Below are 15,283 nucleotides of genomic sequence, written 5' to 3'. Positions count from 1 at the left end.
AGACTTATGGTTAATCAAATACTCTATATTTTGGTATTTAGCAAGGTATTATTTACTTGCATTCATATTTACCTTTAAAAATTAAAAAAACATACGTTAGGTCATTTTTATAATAGAAAGCATAATATAGGAATAAATGAACTTTGGCACCCAATGCAAATTTTTCGATTTTTTTTTAAACTTGTATTAACTATTTAAATACAATGGTGCAATCACAATTTGTTGGTCGGACTTAGTTTCGAAGTTATTGCCTTTGGAAGTTACCAATTTTTGCGTTTTTTTACACCCAATGATATTAATATTAAATTAATTAATAGTTTCTAACTGTGTCAGACTTTAATAATAAGTAATAGTAATTCCAATACATACTCACGTTTGATAATTTAAAGTAAGTACCTAATTATAAAAGAACGTTTAAACAACATATTTTAAACTTCGATAAAAGCCATAAAATTAAAAAAAAAAAAAATTGGTTGATTGGAATTTAAACCACCAGAGCGCATCTGATTAGATTGTTTTCAAGGAATTGTTAACAATAATATTGTGAACACGATTTTTAAGTTTTTATAATCGTGATTGTATCGTGATTGTAAGTAATTAAACAAAATAACGCGAATTGAATAATAAGCTTCCTAAAATTAGGCGTCCAAATGCAGGTGTACCACCTACGGTTGTTTATCGGAGGTTTATCTACCTTCACCCCACGACGCAGCCAATGTTCAGACTGGCGAACATGCCGGTATAGAAGATTTCCTGTACATTAATTTCTCATCAATTTGCTGCATGCCTGCATCTCACAGCAGCGGTATTTTCGGTGACCAACCTGTGTGGGGATGTGTTTAGTGTTTACTGTTTGGGCATAGGACAATAAAATTATTCTGTGTAATGTGTATTGGGTATTTAGGCATTGCCTGTAGACAGTAGACCACTCGACCGTTTTGACGACATGTCATCGATCAGCTGCATGTGTTGCACTGGTGCGCGGACTGAGACCAAAACGTCTCCCGATCTTGTCTCACACTGACATACGTCTGTATTGCCGTGTATAGTTTTGTAGATGCGTGCATAATACTTTTTATTGTTGTCTTGCCTACGTTAAATGCGTCCGTCGATCGTGAATTGGTAACATTCCGTAGTATTCCGTTACGATTATTATGTGAAAACAATCTTACCAGTTACCTTCATCATTAATGTCGTTGAAATACATCAATTCTTGTTGCATATAAAAACTACAATAACAACAGCAGTTAATATTGACGCCAACGATAGCGCTTCACCGTCGACCGTCGTACAGACTCGACTCCACGGTATAAATACAAAAGGTAGTATATCTAACTTATAATAGTTTTAATATGACATTGTGATTAGTATTAAGAGGAAAATAAAGCTACTTCGTCCTGTCCCGGCGTTTTGTGTTGTTGCGTAATTTTTATCATTTCGTTTACGCGTCTTGTGAGATTTCAAGATGTCGTCGATGATTGTTGGCATGCGACAACCTAAACTACGAGCGATAGGTACTTGTGTGGATATTGTAAGTATGTGTAGGTAGGTAGGTGTTTTATATTTATTTACAAAGGTTAATTTATGCTGTAGTCTGATCTCATAATGAACATGATCCTACATTGTGTACCCGTTGTCGACGATTTTCTGAAATCGGCGTACTTTTTTTTTTTTTAATGCAATGTTTACAATCTACACAACAAGTAGTACAATAAGTAAATTTGATAATAAGGTAGTATAATACATGACTTGAATGACTTGAGGGGGGAAAACTGTCCATCAACAGTACCTCCTAATAATGATGGGTTCTCAATGGAGACCGTTTTTTTTTCGGCGTACTTACTACGAAAAAAAGGCAAACGAGGGGTTCTTATATATTTTCAGATTGCAATATGTAGGTTAGGTATAGGTATAGGTATGTCAGAAAAATTACAAATTTCAATGCACCCACATAACATGCTCTGTTCAATAAATGTGTAATTATTCTACCCATGTTATAATTTATTATTATGCTTTTAAATTTATTTTTTTTTTTGACTTGTAATATCTTGCTAAATTAACAAATTGCTTTATTTTGTGCCTTTTTGTTATTAGTTAATTTTGTCATTTCACTACTTAGTGTTAACTTAAATTTGTGTTTTGGTTTACAGTTGATTACAATATATATTGTTTTCTTAACAATCGATAAAGATGGGTCAATTTGTAAGTTCAAATCGCAATGACAAATGCAATGATGAGCTTGTTAATACATTAATTAAGAGAGAATATATACACTCAACTATTGTGGAAAAAGTGTTCAGATGTGTAGATCGAGGATTATATCATACCGATGATAATAAACTAAACGTCTATAGAGACTCAGCTTGGCAATCGGGAGATATTCATTTGTCTGCCCCAAGTGTTTATGCTACTGTTTTAGAATGTTTGGATCTCCACAAGGGTGAAAAGTTTTTAAACATTGGTTCTGGAATAGGGTATTTCAGTACTATAGCTGGTCTTCTATTGGGTAAGTTTTATCTTATTACTTATTTATTGTACTACCCCTAACCAATTTATAAAGCTTAGATTGATCGTCAACATATTTTTTCTTATTTTTATAGGTGTTAATGGTGTTAATCATGGTATTGAAGTTCGTGCTCCTTCTATAAATATTGCATATCAGAAGTTGGAGGAATTTAGACTTAAGTCTGCAGCAATTGATTATTTTGAATTTTGTGAACCATTATTCATCGAAGGTACAATATATCTTATTCATGATAAATAAATAATTCAAAGTGTCTAGTAATAATATTTAACATTTGCTTTACAAAATCCATGTTATAAAATAAATTTAAAAAACGAAGGAAGTTGCTTTTCTGTGCAGTAGTTATTGAGTCTTCTTTGTTGTTTAACAGGACACTGATGAATGTGTGAATCAATGATAATTTATTGTATCTGTCGGTCAATATTTCTAAAAATATTTTATTATATAATATGTTTATTGATATTGTATTCCTCTACCCTGTGCACCAAAACAACGCAACTAGCTTTGATGTCTCAAGCCCAAATTGTCCACGTCATATGACCAGTATTTGTATCCCAGAATATGATTTTGTCCAATGTATTTTGGCATAAAGGGAATAGTCCTAGCTTTCTTGAAGAGATAGATTTGTAAATATTGATTTATTTAATGTGCCGCCAGATTGTTTTCTCTCGTGGCACAGAGTATAGTAATTTATTTCGTATTCCTTATACAGTAGGTTAAATTAATTTTTGCCAAAAACATAACCTTTGTTACATATTAATTATTATAATAATATACAAGTATCATCATTATTAACTTATAATCAATGTTGACATGCCCTAGAAGTTTAAAATTAATATAAATATTTTTTAATGTCGTATGTATAGGAAATGCATGTGAACTGTTGACAGTGGGTTATTATGATAAAGTCTATTGTGGAGCTGGAGTACCGCCGGCAGAAACTTCATTTATGAAGGCTCTTATTAAAGTACTGTTTTATTCAATTGTAAATTTTTAATAATAATTGAATTAATTAAACTTTTCTCATCTGTATTCAGGTTGGTGGTGTATTAGTTATGCCATTGGAAGGGTTCCTCGTGAAAGTAATAAGAAAAAGTGAATACTCATGGAAAACAATTGAAGTTTTGGAAGTATCATTTACAGATCTTGTTGTGCCAGATAAATGTAGTGTTATGAAAGTTACAAAGTTTCGTAAGTTAATATATTATTGTAAATTGAAAATAAATATTATATTTTTGTTGTTTTTCAGCTTCTGTTGAACCAGCGAGTTTACAAGAGCTATGCAGATCAAACATTCGTTCATTCTTCCGAGATTCCTTGAATAAAACTCATCCTGGCTTGAAAATACGCACTAAATGTAAACCAAGTAAAAGTTATGATGATAAATTTTTTAATTCTGATCCGTTAAGTCAATTTGTCCGCATACAATATGGTGCAACTGAAGGGGGAATGGTTAGTTTACGGAACATTGTAGATACGTTTGCTGGTTTGGATGAGGCAATATCAGATCTGGGTTCTACATCAGAGAATGAGGCTGTTGATGAAGATAACAATGGCAACGACAGAGATGATGATGAAGAAAAAAATACAAGTGAACAACGTGATAAAAGTTTACCTAAGAAAACTGAATCAGATGCTAAAAGAAAATCATCAGAAGCTGGATGTTCTGAACAAAATAAAACATCACCCGGAAAACCAGAAAACACAAAAAGAATGAGAATGAACACATCATCTTCTACAGCCAAAAGTTTTTTAAATAGCCAATCTACCAATAGCGGTAGTAGTTTATGGGATACTTTGTCTAGTGATTCATCCGATTCTGATGATTCTGATGATGGTCGCAATCTCATTGATCCTGAGTGGTTGGCATCTATGAGAAATAATGCTCCCAATGGCTTGAGGCATGATGATTTCGGTGGAATCTATAATTCTTTGTTTAACGGTGATAATATCCATGACAGTGATACTGAGAGTGACATCGCTAGAGAATTGGTATTATATCGCTTTCTGAACGAACGCAAAGAAAATGAGTTGAGTAAATTTCTAAAGGGTAAAATTGATAAGTTACCAATACCAGCTATGCTCAAACAGTTTCTCAACTATAACAAAGAAGATTAATTTTATATTCGACTTTTTATGAAATATTTTTTTTGTTATATCATCATTCGATTATTTAGTTCTTAATATTTTTTTTTGTATATAATATATATATCTCAACTATACGTTTTTTCTAGTTCAGTTGTTAATTCTAAGAACTTTATATGATTTGTATATTATTAACTATTAATTACTATGTCTTAAGCATATTCAATTTTTTAAAGTATTCAATGTTTAAACAGTGGGCAACAATAATTTCCGAAGAATACAATTTTCCCCTCCAGACTCATAGATGCAGGAAAATAAAATATAAATTACACATATATAAATATGTATTATATCAAATTGTGTTGTGTTAAGATTTTTTTGAGATTTTTTTAAGATACAATTTTTTTCTGAAGATTTTGTTTAAATATTTATGTAATTTTATTTACCTTTATAAAAGCCAGGATATGATATTATTATATTATTCTGTTTGATCCATTTCATTTACAATAATATACATTTAATAATATTGTCAGACGTGTAAATGTCACAAGGATTATTATAGATTATAATCATTAAAGTGTACTAAATATTTAAAATATAATATGTAAATATTAATAAAAGAAAGATTTCATAATGACTTTCAGGATTTTTTATGAAACCTTTATGTGGAAATTCATAATAATAATTAGTTAATTATGAAATAAATTAGTCACGATTCTCAATAAGACTAAAATAAACGTTTATTACTTTTAAATTATAAGTATTTAGGACTGGGTAGGATTTTGTTATTTTCATGCGTTAAGTTAACACAGTAAAGCAACATAGGTAGTAGAGAATAAACAGTATGTGCCTGACAAATAAGGTTGCAGTGCTTTATACGTGTCCTATAATATTTATCCAACATCAAAGGTTTTCATTTAGACTAGTAGCTATATTTTAACAGTATAATTTAGGTACCGTTTGAATAATGAGAGGAAAACAAAAAAAAATATATATCAGCATTTGTAAAAATAAAAAAAAAAATAAAAACATTAATACTTAGGAACAACATGTGGACCTGTGAACTGTTTGACCTTGCAGTCAATGTTCATTGATTTACTGATAGTGTAAGATAGATCATCGGGATAAAGTTGCGCTAAGTCATTAATCGGAACAAAAGCGCACAATTCATGACTGTAATGTGTGAAAAACTTGCCAATATTCTTAAAACTGTAATCGTAGGGTTTCAGTTGTCGCTGCAATTTTTCTGTAACAAAATGTTTATGATGGATCAGAAACTATACTTAATACAAATGTGTAGTTTATACATAATTAATAGCAACATAGCATCAAGTTAATACAAAAGATATAATTATTTGTTAAACAAAAGCATAAAAGGTTGTGAAATAAATAATAATTATAAGAATTTCATTTGGTTCTAGCAATAATATTTAAAGTAAGTTGATTAATCGATTCATTCAAAATATGTATTGTGTAGCATTAAAATATCATAAGTCATAACTATCAGCAGCCAAACACATAATTATATTTATAAATAATGTTAACATTATTTTTCAGATTGTATTAATGCACTCATACTTTACCATGGCTATTAACAAATGGCCACACATGGCAATAATAATTTACAATGAATTAAAAGTTTTTTTTTATGGATTGTGAATAGTATTAATTTTCATTAGAAGTATAGTTCAACTAGTTAATGTTAAATTATGAACCTGATAATGTTTATGGGCGAAATTTAAATTTCTGTGTTCTACCCATTATCCTGCATCAGTTTACAACAACACTAATTTACCCTCTTGGAGAAACTGTTGTTACTCCAGTAATATTTCTTTACTTTCCACCCACATCTGTGTGACTCAATTTCTCTTCCTTAAGTTTTAAAGTCTCATTGCGTACCAATATGTTAAAAGTTAAAAGAACCTCTTGCACATTCCTTTCTGTCCTACCAATTTATTATCTAGCAAATAAACCTTTTAATGACATAAAAAACTAATGAGATCACCAACTAAATCTAATATGGGAATATGGTTTTAATGGCTCTTGTGGTTTTCAAGATTACCAAATCTATACTCATAAACTCAAAATCATTAAATTTTTTAAGAAAACATATTTCAAATGCAAACACACTGCAAAACTATGGAACAACATGGGTTTTGGGACACTGTATTATGTAGTATATATCAGAAACAGCTAAGCAATCGATCTCGGACAATTTCAAAGTCGATCCCTCCCAATAATTGTTAGAACTTATTACGATATATTATATAGTAGATAGTTGCATACATATTTTGCATCGCCTTGTTTGTGAGAAATAGCTTATTTTCACATGAAAGTGTTAAAAGCTAAATACCGAGCTACATTTTGCTACAGTATAATTTGAAATGTAGAGCAGCATTTTTATAGAGAGAAGATAGCGATTATATCCCAGATTATAACTAACTGGTCAATGAATGATATGCAATGACACGATTTAACGCCAACAGACTTATGTTAACTCATTTTAAAATTATTTAGAAATTTAATTTGAAACCTAGATTTTTAGAAAAACCTATAATAATATTATATTATTTAAAATTTTAAAAATATATTTTATTTTCTATTATTGATTGGGGCCACATTTATACATTAGCGCCCTTGGTGTTCCCTCTTCTTTTGGTTTTGGACTTCTCTAGGTTGTAATCTGAGTTATCTAACTGATGAAATAAATTAAATTAAGAATCAATTAATTTAAATGATACATGAAAAAGTCATTATGATTAATGTTCAATTTTGAAATAATGAAATTATTCATTAAGTTTGGTTTATTATTTTAGAAAAGCCATATATTTTTAGTGAGAACTTAACACACTTTGTCTTATATGATGTATAAATACTTTTGAAAAATATTGTCATGCAAAAGTAATTGATTCAAATAGAATAACCATAAGAAAAGGCATTTAAATGCAAGAATAACATTTCTTTGAAAAAAAAACATTTTCAGCCAATAGTCAAAAACAATTCCGACATACCATATCTGCCTTCCCATATAGCTTTGATAACAGGGTTTTGATATTTGGCTGTACTGAAATAATGATCAGGTCTGATCAGCACATGGTAAATAGTTGGATTTGGCAATGGGTTGTTACTGGGCACCCTTGTCCAGCCCACAACAACACCACGTTTAGTCACTATACTTGAACAAGAGCCATTACCCATTGTAATAGTGTCAATCATCATGCCAATTGAATATTTTGGATCATGAATCTCACCACGTTTTTTAGGTACTAGGGGGAAAATTTCTTCCCACTGATCGTTAAAAGAAGTTACATGTTAAATATTTCAGTAATCAATATATACAATAAGTTGTATCACTTACATCTGTGTACATAATGTTCTTCTCATCTACATGGTTTGGAGCCTGGAAACAGTTAAATAAAAACTATAAATATATCTGATAGTTATAAAAAATTTAAATGTAAGGTATTGCAGAAAAGTAGAATACTCACGTAGGGATTGGATGGATTTCTGAGTAAGGGACATCGACAATAGTCATAATATTGATGGAATTTCTGACATTTAAATTCAACCTCAGAATCATCAGGTTTTAAAAGTTTTTGGAAATCCAACACATATTTATATGTAGCCATATTTTCAATAGTGAGCTGTTCCACAGTTTTACTAAATGTCCAAAACAACTAAAAAATATATACATAGATCCTACAGTAAATTACATTTTTCTTTTTGAAATATATTATTAGTTTAATTTAAACATATTGCTTATATAATTATAAATTACATAATATTTGGTAGTCCAGTAGGTATGAGTTAGATGGACAGATAGAAACTGTTGTTTTATGTATACGACTAAAATCATTCAATTCACTCACAATTGAATGATTTAATTTTAAATCATGTGTATATTTTGGCTTAAAACAAAATCAAATTCAAGGCAAAATAAATAGATTTTTAGAAATGTGTAAAATATACTATGCTAGTTAAAATAAATTTGATTCGGTTGCCAGTGAAAGCATTTGTTGGTTACCGAAGTATCACCCCTAGCGACATTCAGGATTTGTTGTGTGGGCCCACCGAGAATGATGGACTACAGGCTGCCTCCCAACAAGCCACTCAGTATTTTTACGGCATGGTTAAGAACATATTCTGCTGTAAGGAGCAGAATGAAAGAATAGATGAGGCTGAAGGAAGAGTCAATTTAGTGGCAGCTGCTCCGATTGACTGACACACATACATAGATGCATGTGATAGTGGACCGAGATTCAATTTTATTTTTTTATTGTAAGTTGAAGCAATCATAATTGCATAATTGTATTTATAATAGACAATAGTATGTATCTGTATTAGTGTATGCAAACAGTTATAAACGATGGCAACAGAGGAGTAGTATTGTTCATACAGAGCCTCCTTTGCTATTGGTTAAACGAAAAAAAAAAAGTTAAGATAAATTTTGATCGACAGTTCTAAAGATTTTTAAAATTATAATAATTATATTTATATAAATATTAATATTAATATGGTATTATAAGTTTAAAAATATTTTGTTATGTTCAGAAAAAAAGTTATTTTCTTCACACAATACTTGTGGAACTAAAATTTATAAGTTTAAAACTCTTATGGGATATCAAATTTAACCTATTCTTATTTCTAAATACCTAATTTACTACAGGGTGCAGCGCAGCCGACTGACGAGTTTAATGGAGTCATTAGTCTGAGATAAGATAAGTGCAGGCCTTTATCAGTGGTCTATTTTGAATTCCACAGTTATGCCGTATTTAGTCGTAATCATGGTTTGGGCGGGAGTCTATCGAGGGTCACTTGCTGTTTTGCGACAAATGTTTCCTGGCCGATTAGTCTCTTTGATGGGTGACCTAGGCTGGCCAGCACGTTCTCCCGATTTAAGCATGTGTGACTTTTTCTTCTGAGGATACCTTAAGGATAAGGTTTTCAGACATCGTCCCTATACTATTGAAGACCTAAACGAAAAAAACCTCACAGTTAATCGTGGCCATACCCATCAAAATATGCCAAAAATCATATGCAAACTTCAGAGAATGTATAGAACAGTGTATTGATGCTGATGGTCGTCATCTTAAAGATATTATTTACAAAACATAATTTCAAAAATGGAGTTCTTACTGATTTAAATAAAACAAACCGTTTTCATCTAAGTTTAACTGTTTGTTATTTACAGCCCTTCAAAAATCGTCAGTTGGCTGCGCCGCACCCTGTATTTGAACTACCTAAGTGATGTAGGATCTTTTACACACAATGCCTACATTTGTATTATAAATTCTTGTATATCCAAAACAACATTGGCTGAACTCAGAACTTATGCACGCACTGCATAAAAGGAATCTAAATATAATCTCAGTTAAAAAAAACTCATAACTAGGTAAATTTGAGTAAATTGTTGTAGAAGCAAAAATAGTAAATGTTATTTTTCAAATAGTGAGAGTAAAAGATTTATGCATTTTTATCCTTCAAATAATGTACTAACAATAAATCTATAGATGAAAACACTTAAATGAAGTTTTGTAAAATCAGCCAAAATTCATCAAGTTAATAGGTATATATTATTAATATATTATTGTGTATAATTGTAAGTGTACCTATAATCTAATATATTATAAATATTTTAATGACTAATTAGAAATTAGAAATTACAATAAATCACATACAGAAAAATCTCTAATTAAAAAAATAATACATGTGTTGCAGCACACAATGAATTAGAAATGAAATGATATTTTCCTCCAATAATTATTACTAAAGATGTCTATGATGTAACCCCATTAGACTGACTGTGAAAAAACAGTCAACTTAATTATTTAATAAAATAGTATTACCACTTCATTGTTATAAAATAATATTGACATGATTTTAATTTGTATCTGTTATTCTAAATTCATTATGTTATTATTATATTGTTTGTTCACAGTGTCTTGGAGTGGGGCAAGTGATTAGCTTGCCAGAAACACTATAGTAATGGGACTATTGTTAACTCAATTGTTAATAATAACAATTAATGTCCATGTAAAAATAATATTTGAGCACCAAATAATTCAATGGTAATAATTTTGTGAATATTAAATGAACATAAGTAAATAGTTATCTAAAAATTAATTTGTGTATATTCATTTAGCATAGGCTTGTCAAAAAGCGCATGTGCTTGTTCAAGGGGAAGGCTCTGCTTACCGTTCTTAGGGACAACTCTGATAAGGCACTACCGATAATGGTAATGGAAGTTCACAGTAATATATTTTGTATACATTCATTTGATAAACTCAGTTCTTTATATTGGTTAAAACCATTACATTTTTGATAGTTATAAGTAGTAGTGCAGAAAATAGTGGAACTTCAATTGGAAAATTAATTGTTGCAACACATTTTAATAGAATCACACCAGAAATAGATACAAAAAATCAGAAATGGGTCCAACTTGAATTTTTTTCTGAAATTTTAAATATTTTATTTTCAATAACTTTTTATATTTATTTTAAATATTTCAAGCATGATCTTGATAAAAGCCTTCAAACTTGTCAAAATTCAAAATTTCTCGAATTCTGAACAGTTTCATTGTCTGAGAGTTCTAAATCATATTTACTTAAAGGTAAAGACTACCATAATTTTCAAAACTATGATTGTCAACAAATAGTTTCTATACTCAATTTAAGTTAAAAACCATACTCTACAGTAATCAGTATTCGTTGGTCAGTAGTCAAGCAACACATGTTTGTCAGTCCCTGCCCACAAGTCAGCAGCTGAGTACAATTCTTAACTTGAATAGAGTATAGATCAATGATGACAATTTTCTATAGGGTAAATGAATTAGTTAATATCTTAAAATATTGTTCATTCGGGAGTTTGAGTATTAAAAAACATAAGCAATATACAAACAACTTAAAATGTCTAATTAATATCTTAGAATTATAAGGAGGGCTCTGTCACTGGACAGCTTTCCTTCTCATAAATATAGCTTCATGTAAATATCATTTATCCTATTTGCTTATATTGTACATACTATGCTACGATTACACATTTTCTATTTAATAAAAAAAAAAATTATTATATCTATCTATATGTAAATAAATTATTCACTATTCTATGCATAACAATAATAACAGAAAAGATGTATTTTTTGTTATAAAGCAATACCTACGAGGTGTAAAAATTCAAATTGTACTAAAGCAATTTGTTTATACAATGAATATTTACATAATATTGATAATAAAGGCATTTAACTAAATGAAAAGATATAATTTTTGTAATTATGACTTATGAGTTAGGTGCAAGCATGAGCATAAAGTTTTCAAGTTGTAATCTATTTTTATAAATTAGGTGTACTTACGTCTAGTATAGAATTTCCATTATAATGTTCGGGCAATTTTCTTGTGACTGGACAAACAGTAGCCTTCCGCATGACACCAGCTCCAGCAATATCTATCAGGTAGCATGTAGGGTTCTTACGTTTGTTTCCCGGCCACGAAGATGACCAAGATACAAAATTGTGAACAGATGTAGCAGTTAAACGAACCTTTACGCCTAATCGTCTAGCAACTGATTCAAATATCACACATAGCAAAAACACAGAACCTTTTCTCCGATCAATAACCTAGGTTAAATTCATTGCATCATTATTAACTATGAATAACAAAATCAATAAGATAAAATTATACCTGCTGCAACAAAAAGCAGTTTAAGTCATGGTTACAATAACAAACCAATTGATCTTCTGAAAATATGATTTGTCTTATGTTGTCAAGTATAGACATTGTGCTGGTTTCATCAAATAAATCATGATCGAGATTGAATTTGCCACGTTCAACCACTTGTTTTAAACAGTTTTCATGCTCAAACAGAGGATGGACTGGGTTTGTTGAACGAATGCGATTACACACATCAATAGCTATGTTATTCAAACTTTTGTCTGTAAAAAATATAAGTAAAACAATTATCACCATTCATTACAAATGTATTTAATTACTGGTTTTTTTTGTGTAGACTTACTTATATCACGATATGGTATATTAACCGTAGGACACCACCAACGTCCAAGTAAGTAAAATCCTCGTTCAATAATTTGTTCTGTTGGTGGTAAACTTAAAAAATTATTTAACTTGTAACCAAAATACACTTGGCATGAGTAAATAAGAAATTGATGTGCCATGTACAATAGATCATAATTTTCATTATGACTGAAAGTGATAAAAATAAACGTTAGTAAGTCAGACATTATTCTACTTTACTTTGAACCATAAATACCATTCGTTACTCTGTAGTTGCTTATAATAAGCTGCAATTGCTGATAGAACATAATATCTATGGCCCTCATTTTTTGAATTCAAATATTGACTAAACGGATACATATGATATGGTACATTCTTAAACTTCATATACTTGCATGGCATTTGTATAATTTCAGCAGGTACAGCTTTATCCAGACTAATACGCAACATGATCTCGTCCTTCCAAGTGTTTTGTTCGTCGATAACAACTTCATATTCCTCATTGTCCAGCAAACCATATCTAATACAAATAAAATATCCCTTATAAGTAGGTACGTAAAAAAAAGTACAACACACAAGTATGGGCATACTTTTGTATGAATTTAGATTTCCAAAGGCAAGAGTTTCGTTCGTGGAACAAACAGTTGTTGAGCTTGGAATGCGAAACGGCAAGGTTGAAGACGTCATTCAATTTCAACGAGTCACAGCAGCAAATGTACTCAATCAATTCGGTGGGTAAGTCCAGGATAGTAGTAGTGGCAGTATTGGTGGTCATAGTATCGGCAGAGTTGGTGGACAAGTTGGCAGGGACGTCGAAGATTTCGTCTTCGTCAGGTTCACGTTGTCTTTTCAAAGCGTTGGTCGTCATCGCACCGGATTTTGATCTTCAAATTTCCATTCAAACGGCTAGTGCAACTGTAACGACGATCGAAAGAGCTGACATCAAGGGTTTTCCCTATTGTTCGTGAGAAACGTTCCACAGATCAAAAATTGGGGCACCGGGCCTCTAGTAGTAACTACAGTGTTGTACCGAGCAGTACCTGTGCAGACGTGCCGTTCCGAGTGCACTCAATGTTATGATTAACCCCGAGCAGCGGCCCGTAGCAGCGCCGCAGAGCGATAGTTGCAATACTGTGTGATGATGATCCGTTTGTGCGTCGTCGCCGACGCAGTGTCGCAGTCCTCGGTCACGAACGACGCGCACTCACGGTTCACACGCGGAAACAACAACAATAATAATAACAAGTAAACGTCGGGCGATAAGACGTAAAAGATGAAAGAACTGAAGAATATTGTCAAATGACGAACACGGATTACGATCAAAACGTAGTCTGTCGCAAGTTAGTTACAAGTTACAATTTTCAGCTTTGCAGCATATAAGACTGCGATCGAAATTACTCAAAACTGTGTAGAACCTAATATTAAAAATATTGTAATATAAACAAATAATACTCAAAACGTACGGAGACGCCACGGATGTACATTATACATTTTAAATTATAAAAGAATCATTTTGGTAATAATTAATAACTAAAAGCATTGATTATAAACACTGAATTTAAAGATAAAAGGTATTATTTTTTTTTAAAGCTGTTGACTGTAGTTTGTCTTGGGATTGTGAATCTTTTATTATCTATGTTGTTGACTTCCTAGTTCCTTGAAAGAAATTTGATAAAAGAAAAAATATAAATCAGTGATAACGTCGATATAGCAAGACAACACGCCTATATAAACATTTTCTGCTTCTCTCTGTTTCCTATTGAGTTGGTTATTTTTTTTAATTTCGCAATTGTACCACAACTGTAATACCATATTAGCAAGCCTAAGAAATGTCATCAAAAATTCCAAATAAAAAAATGATGACAATATGACATCAATATTTAATAGTGGTCCACGATAAATGATTATAGGTCCAATGATGATTTTAAAATTAAACTTTTCAGTATACCTAATAATTAATATTAATACATTAGCATTTTATGTTAGAAAAAATTGTCTGAGTATTTTAAGTGTCTATAGCCTAGTGTACTACCTAGAGTCTAGGGCTTGGAGACGGCTTGGTACAAAAGAAAAGATGTCAAGTTTCAAGTGCAGCTTAAAAATAAAAATTATCAAATATTCAAGCAATTTTTAAATTATAATTTTTTTTTAAGTTAATGTTCATCATATTTTTTCAATGATAATTTTGTAGTAATAATAAGTCAAATAAAAACCAACTACTTCGTTTATATTTTTATAAATATTTTTGGTACCTAATAGTAATTATAATAAAAGTAATTTCATAATTTATTGAGTCACATTTAAATAAATGGATTTTGTATGTATGTTTGCCTTCATTTTGTCTTTAGTTTTTAGTGTATAAGTATAAAAATGACACTTAAAATTTGGCCCTCGAATTTTTTTAAAAAAAATATACGGCCCGTAGGTAATTTGAGTTTGAGAGCATCGTCCTAGACTAAAAATGTGCTAATGAGTAATTGCTAATGCTAAAGATAACAACCATTGTATATTTTATGTACAATCATTATGGCATTTGTATTAAGAACTATTATTTATTAGTTTATTACCTATTCTTAAACCATTCAATTTAATAATTCAAAAACTACTCTTTAGAATTTAAATTTATAGATGTATCAACATTTTTGAAAATACCATGTGCTTAAAATTG

General features: G+C 30.5%; 2 protein-coding genes across 2 annotated transcripts; one reads left to right on the top strand and one right to left on the bottom strand.

Moving 5' to 3' along the window:
- The first annotated feature begins 834 nt into the window (after nucleotides 1-834).
- LOC111029362 (protein-L-isoaspartate O-methyltransferase domain-containing protein 2-like) lies at nucleotides 835-4,644 on the top strand. The gene is made up of 6 exons (XM_022308329.1): nucleotides 835-1,322; nucleotides 2,151-2,506; nucleotides 2,601-2,735; nucleotides 3,391-3,491; nucleotides 3,562-3,715; nucleotides 3,774-4,644. The coding sequence occupies exons 2-6, from the start codon at nucleotides 2,191-2,193 to the stop codon at nucleotides 4,640-4,642; spliced, it is 1,575 nt and encodes a 524-aa protein (XP_022164021.1). The 5' UTR covers nucleotides 835-1,322; nucleotides 2,151-2,190; the 3' UTR covers nucleotides 4,643-4,644.
- Nucleotides 4,645-5,324: 680 nt separating this feature from the next.
- Nucleotides 5,325-14,240, bottom strand: LOC111029360. The gene is made up of 9 exons (XM_022308328.1): nucleotides 13,206-14,240; nucleotides 12,872-13,135; nucleotides 12,617-12,804; nucleotides 12,286-12,536; nucleotides 11,958-12,221; nucleotides 8,098-8,286; nucleotides 7,968-8,009; nucleotides 7,621-7,897; nucleotides 5,325-5,855 (listed from the first exon to the last, which is right to left on the bottom strand). Exons 1-9 carry the CDS (start codon nucleotides 13,481-13,483, stop codon nucleotides 5,641-5,643), a joined length of 1,968 nt encoding a protein of 655 aa, XP_022164020.1. The 5' UTR covers nucleotides 13,484-14,240; the 3' UTR covers nucleotides 5,325-5,640.
- Nucleotides 14,241-15,283: the final 1,043 nt, after the last annotated feature.

The sequence above is a fragment of the Myzus persicae genome, unplaced genomic scaffold, assembly GCF_001856785.1.
Source record: "Myzus persicae strain clone G006 unplaced genomic scaffold, MPER_G0061.0, whole genome shotgun sequence".
Taxonomy (NCBI): domain Eukaryota; kingdom Metazoa; phylum Arthropoda; class Insecta; order Hemiptera; family Aphididae; genus Myzus; species Myzus persicae.
This window is presented reverse-complemented; position numbering and strand designations above follow the sequence as displayed.